Here is a 19,166-nt window from a genome sequence, read left to right as displayed (position 1 = left end):
CGAGCAAACAGCGAATCACGATGACCCGGACAGGGAAGCGAGAAGAGCGGGCGCGAAGTGATACGATCCAGAACCCGCAGAACCCCATATACGAAATTTACCCTTCGCAAGGTAAAATCCGTCTGATAAACTGACTTACTGTAAGGTGGAGTTCAGTGGTGAATTTTCGAAGTAAGTAACCGCAAGTGCCAAAAAGGAATATGTGAATTTACTAATGAGCGAAGTGCGAGTGAGGTGCTAACGTCACACGACGTATGCATCTGAGGATGAATATTCTGGCACGCCAACACCGAAATGTTACAGGACCCTCCACAAAACAGCTAGACACGCTGGGTGATATTACTCTAGTGTCCCAATCAGACCACCGATGGGGCAAACTATCATCCCTTCTTTCACAACTCGGCAGTTCGCCAACTATCCACAAGGTCTGAATGAATGTGAGGCAGTGCCGAAATATGACAAGGGAAGACTGCAGCACAGCTGCAGCAACGAAACTGTTAGTGACGAGAGGATAGAATGACACGAGTAAGCTTCAAGTACCGAACCACTCCCGCGATAAACGTGGGAGTGAAGCTGATCACTTTGCCTTGATCATCTTTGGCAGGAGAAGTATCCAATGTGGCCAACATGGCCACAATGGCAAACCACGTAGAGGCATCGCCTGTAGACTGCCCTGATTAAAGTTTATCTATCAGCGAATCTTTGTAGGATTAAAATGACTTAACAAACCTGGACATACGCCGGCCAAGGCCGAAAACGCACTGTGCAGGGTCATCATCTGTCAATGCACCATTAACGTCGATGAACCTCTCAGGTATAAATCGAGATACATCGGGATACCGCCTTTCATCTCGTGCGATTCAAGTCAGTATCACGAAAACTGGGAGGAGCGGATCGGACCATGTGTTGTATGTGATGATTGCGCCTGATGTACGATATTATAAATGATCGTTGTGTTGATGGGACAAAAATAACGGACCTTTTGGAATATACATGTTGCTTCTCACTCAAATCACGTCGACTTCGGCGGCGGCGGCGAATGATCAGGCCAGGTGGGGTAAGGAGGTATATGATCATGCAAGGAGGAGAGCAAGTAGCTTGTCCATCTTTGCATTCCAGATTTTTGTTGTGTCGTCATAGTGTCCGCCCATCGCAAACCTTGCGTTATCGGGGGAATAGATCACCACCCACACAGACATCTCCAGGGCTGTGTCACCGCTCCACATTCCAGAGGGAGCCATATCATGCGTCGTCTACCAGGTAGGTGCATGACACCTTGTACCCAGTCAACTCTTGCTCCTTGTCGGCGTTTGATGACTACAGCAGATCTTGAACTATGTATGCGAGCGAAGTCCATAAAAATAGTTGAATGAGAGGGTTTGTCTGGCAGGGATTCCTTCGATATTCAATCCTGACACACAGAACTGCTTCAGATTATATTATCCAGCAGTTACTCCGGTATTACTATTTGAGCACTCGCAAGAGATTTTTCAAAGAAATACAAAGTTTCCGGTATTCGGAATCGTGCTATCCAAGCCCCGATATCGTGAGCACGAGATACCACGTGTTCGTTTCGGCTTATCTTAGCCGCCGAGGAACGACCAATGCTTGGACAGAAACCATTAACCACAGCGGTTGGAAACGCATGCGAAGACGTACATTTCTGTCCTGTACTGTGGTAACTTCAAACAATACGAGGACTGCAATGAGAGAAGATGGACCGCGTTACTGGACTTCGGTTGCTTTATCGGTATTGAAGCAATTGTGGGGGAAGAGCGATGAGAAACCACTGACGAGCACACGTGAATTCGCAGAAGAGGGAGTACAGTCACTGAGGGCCATGTGTAGAGCAACAAGGATGGGCGTCACTTGCTGCAGAGGACCGAAAGTGCAAAAGTCAGAATGAGAACTGGTTAAAAATGCAGACGACTCACCTTGTCGCCATCGAAAAGGCCTGGTGGTACTTGGCGGTGACCCTTGAGTATTTTGGATCGTGTAGCGTCACTCTAGGATGTCAATATTAAAATGGTCAATAAACTCGTCACACACATCCATCATTTAGCAACGACTTGTCAGCTAGTAGGACCTGCAACTTGAAGCACTTGGGAGATTAGATAGTGGGTTATCATGGCCAGCTTCTTTGAAGATTGCATGAACATCTCATGTGTAAACATTTTTGTCACGGTAGCCAGTGGTTCATGGCAGACTATCCAAAGCACGCAACAGCAGATTCGAGCGCTCCGTGGTGGAGGATGGTTTTCTCTAGGTGTGGAAGTTGATAATGAAACGTGGCAACGCTGGACAAGAATAACATCCTAGACGAACGATCAATGGGCCTGCGAAGCGTGCACAAGACAAGGCGAGGTATTTCAATGGATCTGACAGCTTCCGAATCTGAATAGTCCTTGGGACGACGCCAACGAACAAGGTGACGGTGAGGCCTCGAGGTTTGGCAGTGCACGGTGAAATTGTGGCATTACATAAATATGGATGCCGGAGGGCCCTTGAACTCGCACCACCACCATGGTCATTTTTTCCCACGCAACTTTGCGGGCAAGGTAGAACAACTGTGTTCACAGCTAACCACTGGCCCGCAATACATAACCCGTCTCAACCCACACCACTGAAATAACCAACCAAAACACATCTGACAACTATGAACCAGCAAGAAAACAACATCTCTTAAAAATAAAAAAACAATGAATAAAACCCACAACAAACACCCTGAACAACTATTCTGACTAGCTGTAGGAATATGATAAAACCACCAAAAACCCCACCCACACAATGAGTACCAACTGAACACTGTGATGTGCACATGAAATACGTGTCATAATGAGGCCACCCCTGATCCAACACATTAAACACAAGTATGCTATCACCCAACCAAATCCTCATGTCCCACACACACATAAGAAAATGAAAACCACTTGAACTGAGAGTAAAATGACCATGAAAAACATCAATGATAAGATGTCCCCAGCTAATGCTTCTCGGTAAACCAACCCCAAAATAACAATTTCTCCCTCACACAGACACACTCATTACATGCCTACCACAGCCCTAACTCACACCACAACAAACCTGCAATATACTGGCATCATGTTAAGAACCATGTTGCTCAAGGGAGAGAGAGACTGACTCAGAGGGGCTTGGCCTCAGCTTGTATGCTGTGCCCCTTACCTGAGTATTGGCCCTTCATTTCATATGAGGTCTGATGATAGTCTGATGAAGTCTGGAGGACTTCTGGAGGAACACAGGAAGTGCTCAGGAGAGTTCCCACTGCAAGGTAATACTTCTACAGGAAACAGGATGGAAGGATAGAAGGTCCAAAGGTCCAGAGGACAGAAGGACAGAAGGACAGGAGGACAGGAGGGCAGGATGACAGAGGACAGAAGGACAGGATGTCTGAAGGTACAGAGGGCAGGAGGTACAAAGGACAGAATGTCTGAAGGTACAGAGGGCAGGAGGTACAAAGGACAGAATGTCTGAAGGTACAGAGGGCAAGATGTCTGAAGGACAGGAGGATAGGACGTCCGAGGGTTAGGAGCACAGGATGTCCAAAGGTATGGAGGGTGGGATGTCCAAAGGACAGGACACCCAGAGGTCCAGAAAGAATAGGGGCTACATCGGACAGAGTCCAATGTAGAAACAAACAGAGGTAGACTACCCTAAGGTAGAGTCAAAGGGACAGGGATTAGACCTAAGTCTGGAAAGAGGGTAAGTGCCAGAAAGGTGGAGCTCCAGCCTAGGGAATCAATCCCTAGGCCTGATGGATGGGACAGACTTAGGTGGACCAAAGTCTGAGAGAGGATTGGGCAAGTAGAGCAAAGTCTAAGACGATATTCAAACTGAGGAACTACAGGAGTATCTACAGGGGTTATATACTGGACAATATCTGAGGGGATCAGTAAGCAAAGGAGCAGGGCTATGTATGAGCATGTGGAAACACATCAGGAAGTAAGACGGAACATAAGTAAATGAACTTGGAGATGAAGACTCATACAAGGATCAATCAGCAAGACAGAACGAGAGGTAACCGAGAGCTGGAAAGGCAGAGATGTCTAAATGGGGATAGGTGCAGGATATTGGACAGAGGGCAGGAATATATCTGGAGATACTTATGGCTGATATCCAGAGATCTGAGGATCCAGAAGGTGAGGTGGATACAGGACTGGGATATGACAAGGTGGATGTAGTTCTGAATCCAAGATGAGGTGAAGTTCAGATGTCTTGCTGGATGGAGTGCACATAGGGTGGACAGGATAGGGTGGTATGGATCAGGCTAGTAGTGAGGATCCAGAGGTCTGGAGCTCAGGGGTAAATCTGGAATGGAGTTGATCCTACTGAGGTGTGGAGCACACAGTGGAAGGGGATCTGGCAATGAGTCGGATATGGGGTCCAGATGTAGGCTTGGAAGGCGTGGGAATATTATGGAATGTGAGTCCAGATTGTGGGATATGACATGTCACCCCTAATGAAAATGACACCTCCTGCGATGAATAGCTTATAAGCCCTACCGCCCCAAACCAAAACCCCAACCCCCACAAAAATGAAGGACCTGTCCAGTGTAAAGACAGCTAACATCAATGCTCGCCCCTCCCCCATGGGAACACAACAGCCCCTTCCCAGAAACCAATGTTCAGGTTCACAGTTCTTTCCCCCAGATATCTTAATTGATGAAGGGGAACACAGTGAAAGAAGTCTTGCCCACTCCCACAATGCCTTCACCTATGCTAAGAACTGCCCTACCTCCAGTCCCCCTCACAGAATCTGAGGCAGACTCTATGTCACCAGCTGCACTGCCCATCACACAGACCATCCTGCACAACGTAAGCACAGGCATGAAAGCCACCCAAGCGAGGACACCACCCCCCCCCCTACCGTTAATGATGATGAAGTGATGCTGGACTTCTCTCCCCCTCGCACTACCCCCACCTCCACCCCAACCACCCCCAAACCTAGACCTGCCAACCCCTCTCCTCCCTCTGAGGAAGAAATGCTCCATGCCTACCTCATGGTAGCAGAAACCAACAGGTCTATCATAAAGTCCACCAGTGCAAACTCCATGTCAGCCATCCCACAGTTCACGCCTGCCCCACCAGGCGGCTTTCCACACATTCATTTAGCACATGCAGTGCAACTATTTGACTTCCAAGCTGCTAAGGTCATCACCACCTGGTTGAAAGTGCCCTACCCCAAAGTCCTAATCAGAGTCTTTGACCATGATGGTGTGATGATCATACCGGTGCTAGGTGTGTATGATCAATAGCATGGTTCTTCTCACCTTCAGGAAAGGAGATAAAGTGTGGATCATTAAATCCATATATATCAACCCATCCGCTCTTACTCTGGTCTGGTCCTAGGAATCTGCCCTCCCATGTCCTATCCATGTCCACCTATCTCTGCTGGTGCATTATTTTTCCCAAATGTCATTGCTAAATGAGCTGCAGGTCTTATTATATGACTACTCACAATCCACAGCACATGGTGTCTTATTACCTATAGACTCATCATGTGCTCACTAACTATGCTACAATTCTCACCTATGCATTCTGGACATTCATGTGCTATGATATAAATGACCACAGTACATACAATTGAGTAGTTCCCTTCCCCCTGGACTCAGCTCTATAGGAGAGTTGTTCTCATGTTATTTTTGTAGACCTTGCACAATCCATCTATTTTGCTCTTTCTTGGCAATCCTGCACAATTTGACCACTCTGAAGTTCCGTACCACTAGGATCTTACCCTTAAGCTCTTGCAAGAATACCTGACCCATGACCAGTAGTTTAGTGCTGTTCTTTGCTTGCACTATATCCCTTGCAACTGGCCACTCCATAGAGTGTGGTCGATTTTGTGTGCATTGTAGAGACTCGTGCCTCTGTATGCCTGTAGAGCCCTATATTGTGATGTATCTGCATGCAGTTCACAGCACAAACTCATGGCATCATTCCCTATATCATTCCTTCACTCAGCCTATACATGCACAATCTTCCCACACATCGCACAATGCGCGTGCTACTCTCCTGCAACACATTCCCATGCACTTTCCCGCACTTCATCACCCATCATCCAGGAGCATCCATCCATTGTCCACCAAGTCCTACTGGTACATTTTCGAATTTACTCTTATCATGACACCATATTCCATCATGGACCCTTACTTACATATACCTTCTTCATTCCCACGCCTTACTTGCGTTGGCTCCGCATTGTGGGAGTGCACTGAGTCGCCTTTTGCATGATAGCATTCGCATTTTTTATCACTTAGTTAGCTACCACTTAGTTGGGAGTAGTATCCCTTAGCATCCCTCAGCATAGTGCATGCATTTTTGAGCCATAGTCAGTAGCATTTTTGACAATCACACTATCATCATCACATTTGTCATCCTCGCACCCATCAGTATCAGTCATCATCTTCCTCTAGTCCCCATTGCATTCCTAGCCCTTTGCGCACTTTCGCCTATTAGCGCACAACTTTCCTGTGCTTCACGCATCCTACCACTCTCTGCACGTGCCTTCGCCTCCATGTGCGTGACTTTCCCACGCTTCGTGCGACCTGTGGATGTGTTGCACTTGCTTCCCCTTGGGTCGAACGCACTTGCCTTTGCAAAGTATAGCAGCCATAGGCAGAGCTGAGATGACCACACATATACTCTGACTGTTAAGGTCGCATGCTCAAGGGGGTCAGATCACAAGGGCTTGGCCTCAGCTCATACGCTGTGCCCCTTTCCCGAGTATGTGCCCTTAATTTCTGGGGGCTAGAACAGTTGTCTGGAGTTTCCGGGATTTGACTGGGGCGGATAACGGACGTCCAGATCTGAGATGTGAGATAAATCCAATGGACATCTGGATGTTACCTGAGCAAGCGGATAAGACTAATCCGGACGAAGTCCAGACTAGAAACTAACAGAGGATGGACTACCCTGAGGTAGAGTCGGAAATGTAGTCTAGGATGCAATCCTAAGACTCGGAATATGACAAGAGACTTATCTCGAGTCTGGAGGACACAGGAATGAGCAGGAACTAAGATGATATTCAAACTGGAGTATTTCCAAGAGTTACAGGAGGTTTATATACTGTAGGTATCATATAGGAATCAGTCAGCAAACATAAAGGCTATGTATGAAGCATATGCAAAGTCTATTAGTAAGTAGGACAGATCACAAATAATGAACACCAGAAATGAAATGTATGTAATGGATCAATAATCAAAAGGGAAACATGGTTAACTGGAGTCCAGAGACAGGGGCAGTCTAAATGGAGTTGGGCGCTGATATAGGGTTTGGATTCCAGAAGGGAGATAAAGATAGATCAGATCATTTGAGATCTGGATCTTGGATCTGGACATCCAGAGAAGCGGATTTAGAGTTGAGAGTCCGGAATGGCATATGACACTGACTTGGCATCCCTTGTAGTGCCATAGCTTGGTAGTTGATTCCTTCAGCATTACATCTGCTGCACCAGCATCTGACATCCAATACACTTGCTCATATCTTCCAATGGTTCATTCCGCTCTTGTGATACTAACATTGGTTGATTTTTGCCCGCACTCACAGTCGATTCTTTGACATAGAAATTCAAAGGTATACATATGGTCTGTGCTCAAGTTTCTTAGGCCAACATAGGTTATAACTCCTTCGCTCACTTACTTCTCTCGCACATAATTGAAGGAAGTGCTTCAATAGCAGTCCTCTCAGGCCAATCAATTAACTCGGGCCTCTTAGGATAAGTAGTGCTAGTTGCTAACAGCTTAGTACCTATTTCTTCTTCACAACAGCAAGGATCCAGCTGTTAAAGGACCCATTCTAGTTGAATGCCTCCGCAAGGCAATTTCCATTATAGCCCAAATGGACCAACAAGAGGACCATGAGATCAAAGTCTCCCCTCCCTGTCCAGAAGCTATTAGAGAGAAAACGGATCACCCCCTTAGCTTCCTTGCCTATAACATCTCTGAGGAGACCAAAACCATCATCCTGAACCAGTGCATATGGTCATCCACAGAAATCACCTTCGCGGCTCACCTCTTCCAAGTCAACTCCCCACCACTCCTTCTCTTCTGTTTACATGGCTTCTCCACCACAGACACAAGCACTGTCAGAACCACAGTCCATAACATTTGGATTGAAGATGTAACCATGTGGGACATCACAGACATCCTCTCCAAAAGTGAGATCCCAGAAGAACGAGTTCACCTCGTGGCACAAGACTTCATCAAGTCCCTTTGGGTTGAGTGCCTTGACTTTAAGGTCAGTGGTGGCATCCTCCTTCCCCACTACAACATCTTCACAGTCAGCCCTACCAACAACCCAGTTGTCTGGATGAAACTCAGAGCCCACCTCCTCTCACTCAAATACCCTTTGGAACTCAAAGGTAGCAGCTCCTCTGTCAATTTCATACCCTGCCCCCTGTGTCACTCCATAGCCCACCCTTGTGGACTCTGTCCCTTCCCCAACATCCCACTTTGGAATGGCCCCAAACATAGCCTGACCACAAAACCAGCTAACTCCAATCAGAGGGGATGTGAGAAAGGAAGGAGAATTGCTGCCTGAACCCACCACCATTACTGGACCATGTACATAACTACCACTTACCTATCTCATACCATACCATTCACCCCACTACCCCCACACCCCTCTTGTAGCAGTTTATCCCTGACCTCATGTATCCCCATACCAGAATATAACCTCCCCTTATAAAATCCCTGACCCTGACCCAAGCAAGCAGTTCAACCTGATTGAAGAATGGCAAAATGCATGTCTAACCACATAGGATGAAGTTAGACCACCCTGTAAACTATGGCCCAAATATACTGACTGCATGGTGGGACAGGAAAGCCATGGTAGTCCTAGTAGGTGCAAGCCAAAATGGAGGCCTATTTAGGTCATGGATTTGCCATGCTGAGGAGCTGAAGTAACTGCAAGAGAAAGAGTGAACTCAGGACTCACGATTTTGGACAGTGCAAACATATATCCACCATGACTGCCTGGGATATGACAGTCCTCTCCCCCATATGGTCATACTGGAAGGAGCAGTAATATGACCACCTCATAAACTCAAACTAACTCAACAAATTTCAGTTCTTTTCCTGGCCCTGGCTTAAGCCTCCCAAGTAACAGAGGGGGTAGTCTTCACACCGCTGGGACCACCCCTGATGACACTACTCAGGAGTTTGGAGGTAGAACTCTCCTAATGCCATACCAGGCAAATAATAATTTAAACAATCACACCCACACCAAAAAGAAAAGATCAAGAGCAAACATTCTTGTTGTGACCTTAAACATGAGAGGATGCACATCCCCAGAGCTTGGGAACAGTACAATATCAAAATGGTCATCAATATAACATGTAATGAGAGAGAAAAAAATAGGCATCCTCTACATTCAAGAGACACACTTAACACCTGAACATGAAGTGCAAGTAGAATCATTGTATTCAAGAAGACTTTGAGTTATTAACTCCTGTGACCTGTTCCACCCTGGCAACTCTGCAGGAGTCACATTTGTCCTAAACAAATAAATGATCAATACCACAAACACTGAGATCACTGAGATCATCCCAGGCAGAGCACTAGCAATCAGCATGAAATGGCACAACAACGAATGCATCACCATCCTCAACATATATGCACAAAATAACCCAACTAAGCACCCAGACTTCTGGGACTTAATCGCAAAAACATGGAATGAAAAAGACTTACCTCAACTTGACTTTATGATGGGCGATTTCAACCTTACTGAAGACACACTGAACCAAGCACCAGCAAGACCAGACAATGAAAATGCTTCAAATGCACTGCATGACCTGAAATATAAGTTAAATGTACAAGACACATGGCAGTCCCTAAACCCAATGTCAAGACTCTTCATGTTCTATAGTAATGTGAACTCATACTCACAACTTGATTGAATATACACCTCCCCACAACATGAACGAAATGTCCACAACTGGGAGTCCTGCACAACAGCGATCCCATCAGACCACAAGATGATATCAGTTAGATTCATACCATGGAACACACCATTCATTGGCAAAGGACAATGGACATGGCCACTGAGCTTAATGAATGATAAGAAACTGTTCAAAGATATAAGCGATCTTGGAAATGCAATGCAACAACAAATGACCTACCAACTCAGGAACAGAACTGAAGCATTGAACCCACAATCAACATGGGAAAAATTCAAAACAAATATCACTACATTAGTGAAAAAAACCACGAAAGAACATCTACACAAGATAAGAGTAAGAACAAGACAACTTGAGGAAGATATAAAACATACCCTAGAATGTGGTGACCCAGACACTAATGAGGATACCAGATGCCATAGAGCATGGATTGAGAGTGAAATCAACCATCTAGAAAAAAAGAAATTTAAGAACATCCAGTTACACTCACAGGCAAACTGGGCACTAAAAGGAGAAACCATAAGCAAGTATTGGTTGAAAATGAACTCACATAAGAAACCTAGGGATATAATCCACAGCCTGAGGAGGCCAAACACTAACTGCTCCACTAGCTGCTCAGATGAAATGGTGGAAATTGCCTGTCAATACCACAAAACCCTCCAATAGGACAACCTCCCAAAAGAGACCAAAAACTTAAGACAAACCACTAGATGGAATTTCATGAGAGACATACCACACCCAAAAACTTCAAAACCAAGACTCACCACTTCACAACCTATTACAAGAACATCACGTCCATGAGGCTCTCTTCTCATCAAAATCAGGCAGCACAGCTGGGATAGATGGTATCACATATGAAGTGTGGAAAAAGCTACACAAGAAACACAGAATGTCAGAAAGAAGAACACCTGAGCTTTGACATCATACAAACACTTACCATGGTAATAAATGATATTCAAACACACAATGTGGACCCCACCTCTGGATTCATGCATGGCTGGATGTGCCCTATATTCAAGAAAAAAGAGAGAACAGAAATTGAATACTACTGCCCCATCACATTATTAAACACAGACTATAAAATACTAACTAAAACCCTGGCAATGCAGCTAGTGTAAGAAGTGCACACACTGATCCACCCAGACCAAAGCGGATTTATCCCAAAAAGGTCCATCTTTGATCCAATTAGACTGGCCAAACTCATGGTAGAATATGCAGATATCACTGAAGAAAACAGGGCATTAATAGCCCTTGACCAAGAAAAGGTGTATGATAAAATAAAACATGATTACCTTATAGAAACCCTCAAACACTTCAACCTCCCCCAAATATTCATCAAAACAGTGAAAGCCCTATATGCAAATGTGTACACCAAAGTTGCCATTAATGGAGTCATGAGTGCCCCCTTCAAAGTCACAAGGGGAGTGCAACAGGGTGATCCACTCTCCTGCCTCCTGTTTGATATAGCAATTGAACCATTAGCATGCACATTGAGAAACTCAGATAAATTAACAGGATACAACATACCTGGTATCACAAATAAACTCATAGTAAACCTATATGCAGATGACACCACCATATACCTTAATGAAAATGACAAGTATAGCAACCTAGAAGAAATCTTGATAAATTGGTGCTTAACCTCTGGTGCTAAATTTAATATGGAAAAAATGGAAATCATACCCATTGGCTCAAAACAACACCATGACTGTATCATCTCAACATGAAAGTTAAACCAAACTGACTCTCCACTAGACAACACCATCAGAATAGCACCCAACAGGCATCCCATATGCTCCCTAGGAGCATGGATCAGCAACAAGACAGATCAAACAACACCATGGGAACCAATCCTAGACAAAATTAACTCCACCTTAAATAGATGGTCAAAATGTCACCCTACCTTAGCAGGCAAACAACTGATAGTACAAATGTTTGTGGGTGGAATGACTCAGTTCCTGACAAAAGCTCAGGGAATGCCCAAAAACATAGAAGAAGCACTCACTAAAATGATCTGAAACTTTATATGGGACAACAAATGCTCCCCACCAATCAGCCTCAAGCAACTGCAACATCCAAAGGAAGAAGGTGGAATTAATCTATTAGATATTAAACCAAGAAATGAAGTGATTGAAGTGATGTGGATCAAACCTTACCTTGACCTCTTCCCTTCTAGACCCAACTGGGCCTTCATCATTGATCTACTCATACATAACTTGAACCTGAACAACAACAACACTAAATCAACAAACCCATTCCTTCTATCATGGGACCCACCAACTAGAGGCCCTAGAGTGAACACCCTCCCCAATGAAATAAAAAACCTACTAAAAACAGCAAAACAATTTAATGTTAGCTTCACCCCAATCAAGATCTCAAAAGACATTAAAAAACAGTTACCCACCTGGTGTCATATAGGAGCACCCCTAAAAACATATCACAAAACAAAAGACAAATGCCTACAAGAAAAACATAAATCAATAACTGTCAAAAACTTGATCAAGACAAGTAAGAGACTAACCAACATGAGAAACAACTCACAGTGTCACCTCCCTCACAAAGATTGCACATGCCCACCATGTAAGAAAGACCGTCAAGTTGGCTGTCCAAACCCACACAAATGTGCAGCTAATGCAAGAGAAATACTCAGTAAACTCACCCCCAAATATGACATGAGAACAAAGCCGAAGAAAGACAGCCTATCACTGATGCACCAATGAAAGGAGAAAAACTCCCAAGCCCATGAGAGCAGAACTAGAGAGATACTCTTCAACCCAACTACAATGATAAGAACTAGCCTAAAAGAATGCTTTAGAATATTTACTAACCCAAAACTAAACTCACAATCCCCAGCTCACTGATTGCAAAACCCAACCTGTGGCCTGAACCTTATAAATGAAAAGATAACCATATTCACTGATGGCTCCTGCACTAACAACAGGAAAAATGATGCATGGAGTGGATGTGGAGTCTGGATTGGAGACAATTACCCAAACAACATGGCACTCAGAATACCCAGCAACAACCACTCGAACCAGACTGCAGAAGTATTAGCTATCCTTGTGGCCCTACAGAAAACAGAACCTTATATACCCATTACAGTTATGACTGATTCAAAATATGCCATTAATAGCCTTACAAAATTCCTCTCCACCTGGGAAGATGTGGGATGGATAGGCATCACAAATAGTAAACATATAAGAGCCACAGCATACCACCTAAGAAGAAGGTCAGCACAAACCAGCTTCATCTGGGTGAAAGGTCATAGTGGTCTGCATGGGAATGATCAGGCCTACAATCTCGCAAAAGCAGTGTCCTGCATGATTTTGGAATTATGCATGGACATGACTACTAGGTAGCCCCCCCAAAAGACAAAGTCTGTTAGCTTAGGCATTGGGCTAGTTAACCCATACCTTGGTTTCAAACCTTGGTCATATAGTTCAGTTTCCCCTCTGTGATTCATGAATTTATTATATCTTGAAGAAAAGTCATTTGTGAGATAGGAATCACATAATGACCTAGTTGATATTGTGAAGCAAGAAGGTTAAGGTATTGCCTTACCTTTGGCTTATTCAATTTGGCTAGAGAAAACCATAGAGAAAAGTTCAAAGCCTAACAAAAACCTATCTAAAAAGCCTGTGTTTTGTGTCTTGTTATTGTATTATTATTTCTGAGTTGTTTTCTCTAGTATTTCCTTGATTTATTTTTCTATTGGGATGCTCTGACCCATCAGATACTTCACAAAATTGTACCTACAGGGTATGATGTCATAATGATGTCATAATGATGTCATATGGCTCCACAGATACTCCTGCAAGTATTCTGTTGAAAGTTATGATGTCATGATGATGTCATTTGTTCTGGAATGTTCTGCTCCACTTGCTAGAATGTTCTGCTCCACAATGACTCACCTCTGATGTCATTACTCCACCTATGGAATTTTCTGGAATGTTCTGCTCCACTTCTGATGTCATTGCTCTGCTTTTTTACTTACATAATATTCCCACACAAAATGTATATAAGGAGGGCCCATTCTCCCCCCAAAAAATAGGATCTCCCACTTGCAATCATTTGAATCTCAGTTTGAGCTACTCACTGTGAAGATTGTTGCTTACAAAGAAAGCCCCTTTGAAGTACCAAGTGCAGAGAAAAGATATTCCCTTGAGATTACATAAGTTTCTTACAATAGAAACTTAGTTTATTTGAGACCAGCTTCTCACCTAGTTTCTGATATTGACCAACACGAGCTTTGGTCAATCTGTTCATTTGTGAGACCCACTTCTCACCTAGTTTACTGATATTGACCAACACAAGCTTTGGTCAATCTGATCATTTGTGAGACCAGTTTCTCACCACATTGTGCCTATTTGACCAACCAGTCTTTGGTCAACATATTCATATTTGAGACCATAGTCTCTACAGAGGATTGTCTTAACAAGGAACCATGTTCCAGTGTCTAGATGGTTTATCCTAGACAAGTTTATAAGTTTGGATATACAGTGGCTCAAAAAACTGTCCGCATGTTTTGACATTTTTCACTATCTATGATATTGTGTGAGAACGAAGAAATGCCTCAAGGACATGCTTATACCACATTGTAGTATGGCTTCAGGGCTTTCATTTGAGCCCTACACCATGGGAATCGGTGGAGATATGGTGGAGATACAAGGCTCACAAAATGGTGACTCATGTGGACAGTTTTTTGACTCAAGTATTTTACAATAATAACCAGGTATTCTAGTATTTTGTATGACCTCCCTTGGCTTTAATTACTGCCTCTATCCTTCTAGGCATACTCTCAATTAATTTCTGGAAATCCTCAGCTGTGATCTTCCCCCATTCCACTGCTACTCTCTCCCAAAGCTCCCATACTCCTTTAGGGGGGTTTTCATAGGCTTGAAGCTTTTTCTTGAGTGTTCCCCAGAGATGTTCAATGACATTGACATCAGGAGACTGTGCTGGCCAGTCAAGAACATTGATGTTATGTTCTTCGAACCATTCCTTAGCTCTTCTGGATGTGTGCTTGGGATCATTATCCTGTTGGAAAATGATATCTTCTTCATCAATCCCTGATTCTGCCAAGCTAGGCAGCAAGTGGTCATTTAAAATGTCCACATACTGCTCAGCATTCATCTTCCCCTCAACCTCAGCAAGCATTCCCACACCATTCCATCCCATACAGCCCCATACCATTAAAGAACCTCCTCCAAACTTGACAGTCCCATTAACCTCTCTGTCTGTTAGGCCATCTCCCTTCTTTTTCCATACATATACCTTCCCATCTGACCCTATCCTATTGATTTTGGTCTCATCTGACCATATAACATGCTTCCAGTCCTCTACAGTCCAGTGTTGATGAGCTAAGGCAAAGGCTAGTCTTCTCTGCCTATGTTTGATAGAGAGAAGAGGCTTTTTCTTCTTTGTTACTGCCTTGAGATGAGCTGCCTTGAGAACATTCCTCACAGTTTGTGAAGAGACAGGGGTAGTGATGGTGGAATTGATATAATGGGTGGCTTGGACAGCATTATTAGCCTTTCCTGTAGTGATATGTTGGATAATAGCCCTTTTGTCAGTAGAGGTAAGCTTGGATGGACGTCCTTCACAAGAGTTTTCCTTGTCTGGGTGGCTTTCTTTGATAAACTTGGCCACAGTGGACTTGCATACTCCAGTTCTAGAGGAAATTTGGCTAGCAGAGAGGCCAGCATAAGACAGAGAGAGGATATTATCTCTTTGAGCAGAGGAGATGGCTTTCATGGTGATTATGACCATGATACATGAGATATTCTGGTTTATATAGTTAGATATAGTCATAAAATAACATAATGACACCATTTCATAATTTATATAATAGTGGCATGATTTTTGTGGTGTCATAAATAATGATTTATATAGTTTTAATATACACTCAAAAAACTGTCCACATGAGTCATCATTTTATAAGCCTTATGTCTCCACCATATATCCACCGATTCCCACGGTGTAGGGCTCAAATGAAAGCCCTGAAGCCATACTACAATGTGGTATAAGCATGTCCTTGAGGCATTTCTTCGTTCTCACACAATATCATAGATAGTGAAAAATGTCAAAACATGCAGACAGTTTTTTGAGCCACTGTAACACAAAAGCTCTGGCTAAGTTAATCACATAGATTGGTTTAGTGAGCCTCCCAAGAACTCACATGTTATTTACCACAAAAGAAGAAAAGTCGTAGACTGTGTTAATCAAGGACTGGCAAGAAGTCTTATCCTAGTGTAATTGTGGTGTCATTACATTTTACACGCATTTATATAAGACCCTCAGTTATTAAGACAGCAGGCACAAACAAACTCACCAAAGACAATATTGACCTGATGGTCCCAGACAAATTCAACCTACAAGGTGCAAAAATGGCATCCATGACACAAGTGTTAGCATATAAAGGAATCATAGAACAAAAAAGAAAAACAGCAAGATGAGCAACAACAAACAACCTAGAGATAATTAGGTATGCAATCCAAAACATAACTGGACAACTAGAAACAGACGCAAGCATCTGGCAAGGAAGCAGTAACAAAGACATACTGAAAACCATAAGACATTTCATCTTCAAAACAATACACAGTGCCCATAAAATCAGTGAATACTGGTCAAATATCCCCACACTAGAAATCCATGCTAGATATGCCTACTGCAATGCAGATGTTGAAGACATGGAACATATATTAGTAGACTGCCCTGAAAATGCCCAATCAACAATCTGGGACCTAGCAAAGAACATATGGCCTACCGCAAATGGCCCCTGGCCAAGAGTCACACTAGGAACAATCCTAGGCTGTGAAAATATTACCCTCACCCACCAAAGAACCAACAACTGACAAAACCAACAGGAACTACAAGACCAACAAAACCTACAATCTACAAAAGGCACTTCAAGACTATTATGCATCCTAATATCCGAATCAGCACACCTTATTTAGACCCTCCACTGTGACACAACAATAAATGGCATGCTATACATGAAGAAAAAGATAAGAAGTCAATGGATGTCAAACATCAATAAGAGACTACAATGCAACAGACTAACAGCAAGAAAGATAACCTGCACCAAAACCTTTGAGAATCTAATCTCCACCACATGGTCAAAAGCAATAACAACAAACAACCCCACACAAAAGAATTGGGTTACCGCCCTTGAGGTTTTAGTGGGTATCACACCACCCAGGTCCCCTATGAACAAGGCAACCTGTTAAGAACCATGCTCAAAGGAGAGAGAGACTGACTCAGAGGGGCTTGGCCTCAGCTTGTATGCTGTGCCCCTTACCCGAGTATGTGCCCTTCATTTCAGAGGAAGTCTAAAGATGGTCTGACAAAGTCTGAAGGACTTCCAGAGGCTGGCTACTCTGGTGGAGAGTGCTAGAGGACTTCCGGAGGAGTGCAGGAGAGTTCCGGAGGAATGCAGGAAGTGCTCTGGAGAGTTCCCACTGCAAGGTAGTACTTCTACAGGAAATGGGATGGAAGGGTAGGATGTCCAGAGGTATGGAGGACAGGAGGACAGGATGTCCAGAGGTATGGAGGACAGGATGTCAGAGGGTTAGGAGGACAGGACATCTGAAGGTATGGAGGGCAGAACATCCAAAGGACAGGATGCCCAGAGGTGCACAGGACAGGAGGTCCGGAGGTCCGGAAGGAATAGGGGCTACATCGGATGAAGTCCAATGTAGAAGCAAACAAAGGTAGACTACCCTTAGGTAGAGTTGGAGAGATAGGAAGTGGACCAAAGTCCAGAGAGAGGGTAAGTGCCGGAAAGGCAAGACTCCAGTCTAGGGAATCAATCCCTAGAGTTGGGACAGAGACATAGGGGACAAATCCGAAGGTCCAGAATTCCAGCCTAGGGAATCCATCCCTAGGCCTTATGGAAAAGGACAAACTCAGATGGACTGAAGTCTGGAAGAAGATTGGGCAGATCTAAGGTGATGAACAGGATCTAAGATGATATTCAGACTGAGGACTCTACAGGAGTTGTACAGGGGTTATATACTAGAGGATATCTGAGAGGATCAGTAAGCAACAGAGTAAGGCTATGTACGAGCATGTGGAAACACATTAGTAAGTAAGACAGAACATAACTAAATGAACTCAGAGATGAAGACTCATACAAGGATCAATCAGCAAGACAGAAACAGAGATAACCAAGAACCAGAAAGGCAGAGATGCCTAAATGGGGATAGGCGCAGGATCTTGGATGGAGGGTGGGAATGGTCTGGAGATCTGGGGATCTGGAAGGCAGGGCAGAAATAGGACTGAGATATGTGAGGTGGTGGATGTAGTCCGGAATCCGAGAGGAGGTAAAGTCCGGATGTCTTACTGGACAGAATGTGCATAGGTGTCATATGCCATTCCAGACTCTCAACTCTAAATCCACTTCTCTGGATATCCAGATCCAAGATCCGGATCTCAAATGATCTGATCTATCTTTATCTCCCTTCTGGAATCCAAACCCTATATCAGTGCCAAACCCCATTTAGACTGCCCCTGTCTCTGGACTCCAGTTAACCATGTTTCCCTTTTGATTATTGATCCATTACATACATTTCATTTCTGGTGTTCATTATTTGTGATCTGTCCTACTTACTAATAGACTCTGCATATGCTTCGTACATAGCCTTTATGTTTGCTGACTGATTCCTATATGATACCTACAGTATATAAACCTCCTGTAACTCTTGGAAATACTCCAGTTTGAATATCATCTTAGTTCCTGCTCATTCCTGTGTCCTCTGGACTCGAGATAAGTCTCATGTCATATTCCGAGTCTTAGGATTGCATCCTAGACTACATTTCTGACTCTACCTTAAGGTAGTCCATCCTCTGTTAGTTTCTAGTCCAGGCTTCGTCTGGATTAGTCTTATCTGCTTGCCCAGGTAACATCTGGACATTCATTGGATTTATCTCATGTTTCAGATCCGGACACCCGTTATCTGCCCTAGTCAAATCCCAGAAACTCCGGACGACTGTTCTAGCCCCTGGAAATTAAGGGCACATACTTGGGAAAGGGGCACAGCATATGAGCTGAGGCCAAGCCCTTGTGATCCAACCCCCTTGAGCACATGACCTTAACAGTAGGGTGGACAGGATAGGGGATCCAGGAATGAGTCAGATATGGGGTCCAGAAATAAGTCCGGAAAGCGTGGGAATATGATGGGATCTATGTCTGGCATACAGGATATGACAGTAATCATCACTACTGTCACCTTCAATGTCCTCAAAGCAGTCAT

General features: G+C 44.0%; 5 protein-coding genes across 5 annotated transcripts; 4 read left to right on the top strand and 1 right to left on the bottom strand.

The window, feature by feature from the left end:
- Positions 1-497: 497 nt before the first annotated feature.
- BJ212DRAFT_1476892 (uncharacterized protein) lies at positions 498-995 on the bottom strand (the record flags this gene model as incomplete). Its single annotated transcript, XM_041339454.1, has 4 exons — positions 498-673; positions 740-843; positions 901-925; positions 980-995. The coding sequence occupies 4 exons, from the start codon at positions 993-995 to the stop codon at positions 498-500; spliced, it is 321 nt and encodes a 106-aa protein (XP_041196871.1).
- Positions 996-4,721: 3,726 nt separating this feature from the next.
- Positions 4,722-5,272, top strand: BJ212DRAFT_1476891 (uncharacterized protein; the record flags this gene model as incomplete). Its single annotated transcript, XM_041339453.1, has 2 exons — positions 4,722-4,789; positions 4,843-5,272. 2 exons carry the CDS (start codon positions 4,722-4,724, stop codon positions 5,270-5,272), a joined length of 498 nt encoding a protein of 165 aa, XP_041196870.1.
- A 2,581-nt stretch (positions 5,273-7,853) lies between these two features.
- Positions 7,854-8,555, top strand: BJ212DRAFT_1476890 (uncharacterized protein; the record flags this gene model as incomplete). The annotated part of the gene is made up of 1 exon (XM_041339452.1): positions 7,854-8,555. One exon carries the CDS (start codon positions 7,854-7,856, stop codon positions 8,553-8,555), a length of 702 nt encoding a protein of 233 aa, XP_041196869.1.
- Positions 8,556-12,050: 3,495 nt separating this feature from the next.
- Positions 12,051-12,632, top strand: BJ212DRAFT_1263699 (uncharacterized protein; the record flags this gene model as incomplete). The annotated part of the gene is made up of 1 exon (XM_041330364.1): positions 12,051-12,632. One exon carries the CDS (start codon positions 12,051-12,053, stop codon positions 12,630-12,632), a length of 582 nt encoding a protein of 193 aa, XP_041196868.1.
- A 3,963-nt stretch (positions 12,633-16,595) lies between these two features.
- Positions 16,596-16,766, top strand: BJ212DRAFT_1262912 (uncharacterized protein; the record flags this gene model as incomplete). Its single annotated transcript, XM_041330300.1, has 1 exon — positions 16,596-16,766. A coding segment is annotated over one exon (171 nt), but the record flags the coding sequence as incomplete, so codon positions are not given.
- Positions 16,767-19,166: the final 2,400 nt, after the last annotated feature.

The sequence above is a fragment of the Suillus subaureus genome (assembly GCF_016647635.1).
Source record: "Suillus subaureus strain MN1 chromosome Unknown BJ212scaffold_5, whole genome shotgun sequence".
Classification (NCBI taxonomy): domain Eukaryota; kingdom Fungi; phylum Basidiomycota; class Agaricomycetes; order Boletales; family Suillaceae; genus Suillus; species Suillus subaureus.
Note: the sequence above shows the minus strand (reverse complement) of the source record. Positions and strands in the feature narration are given on the sequence as shown.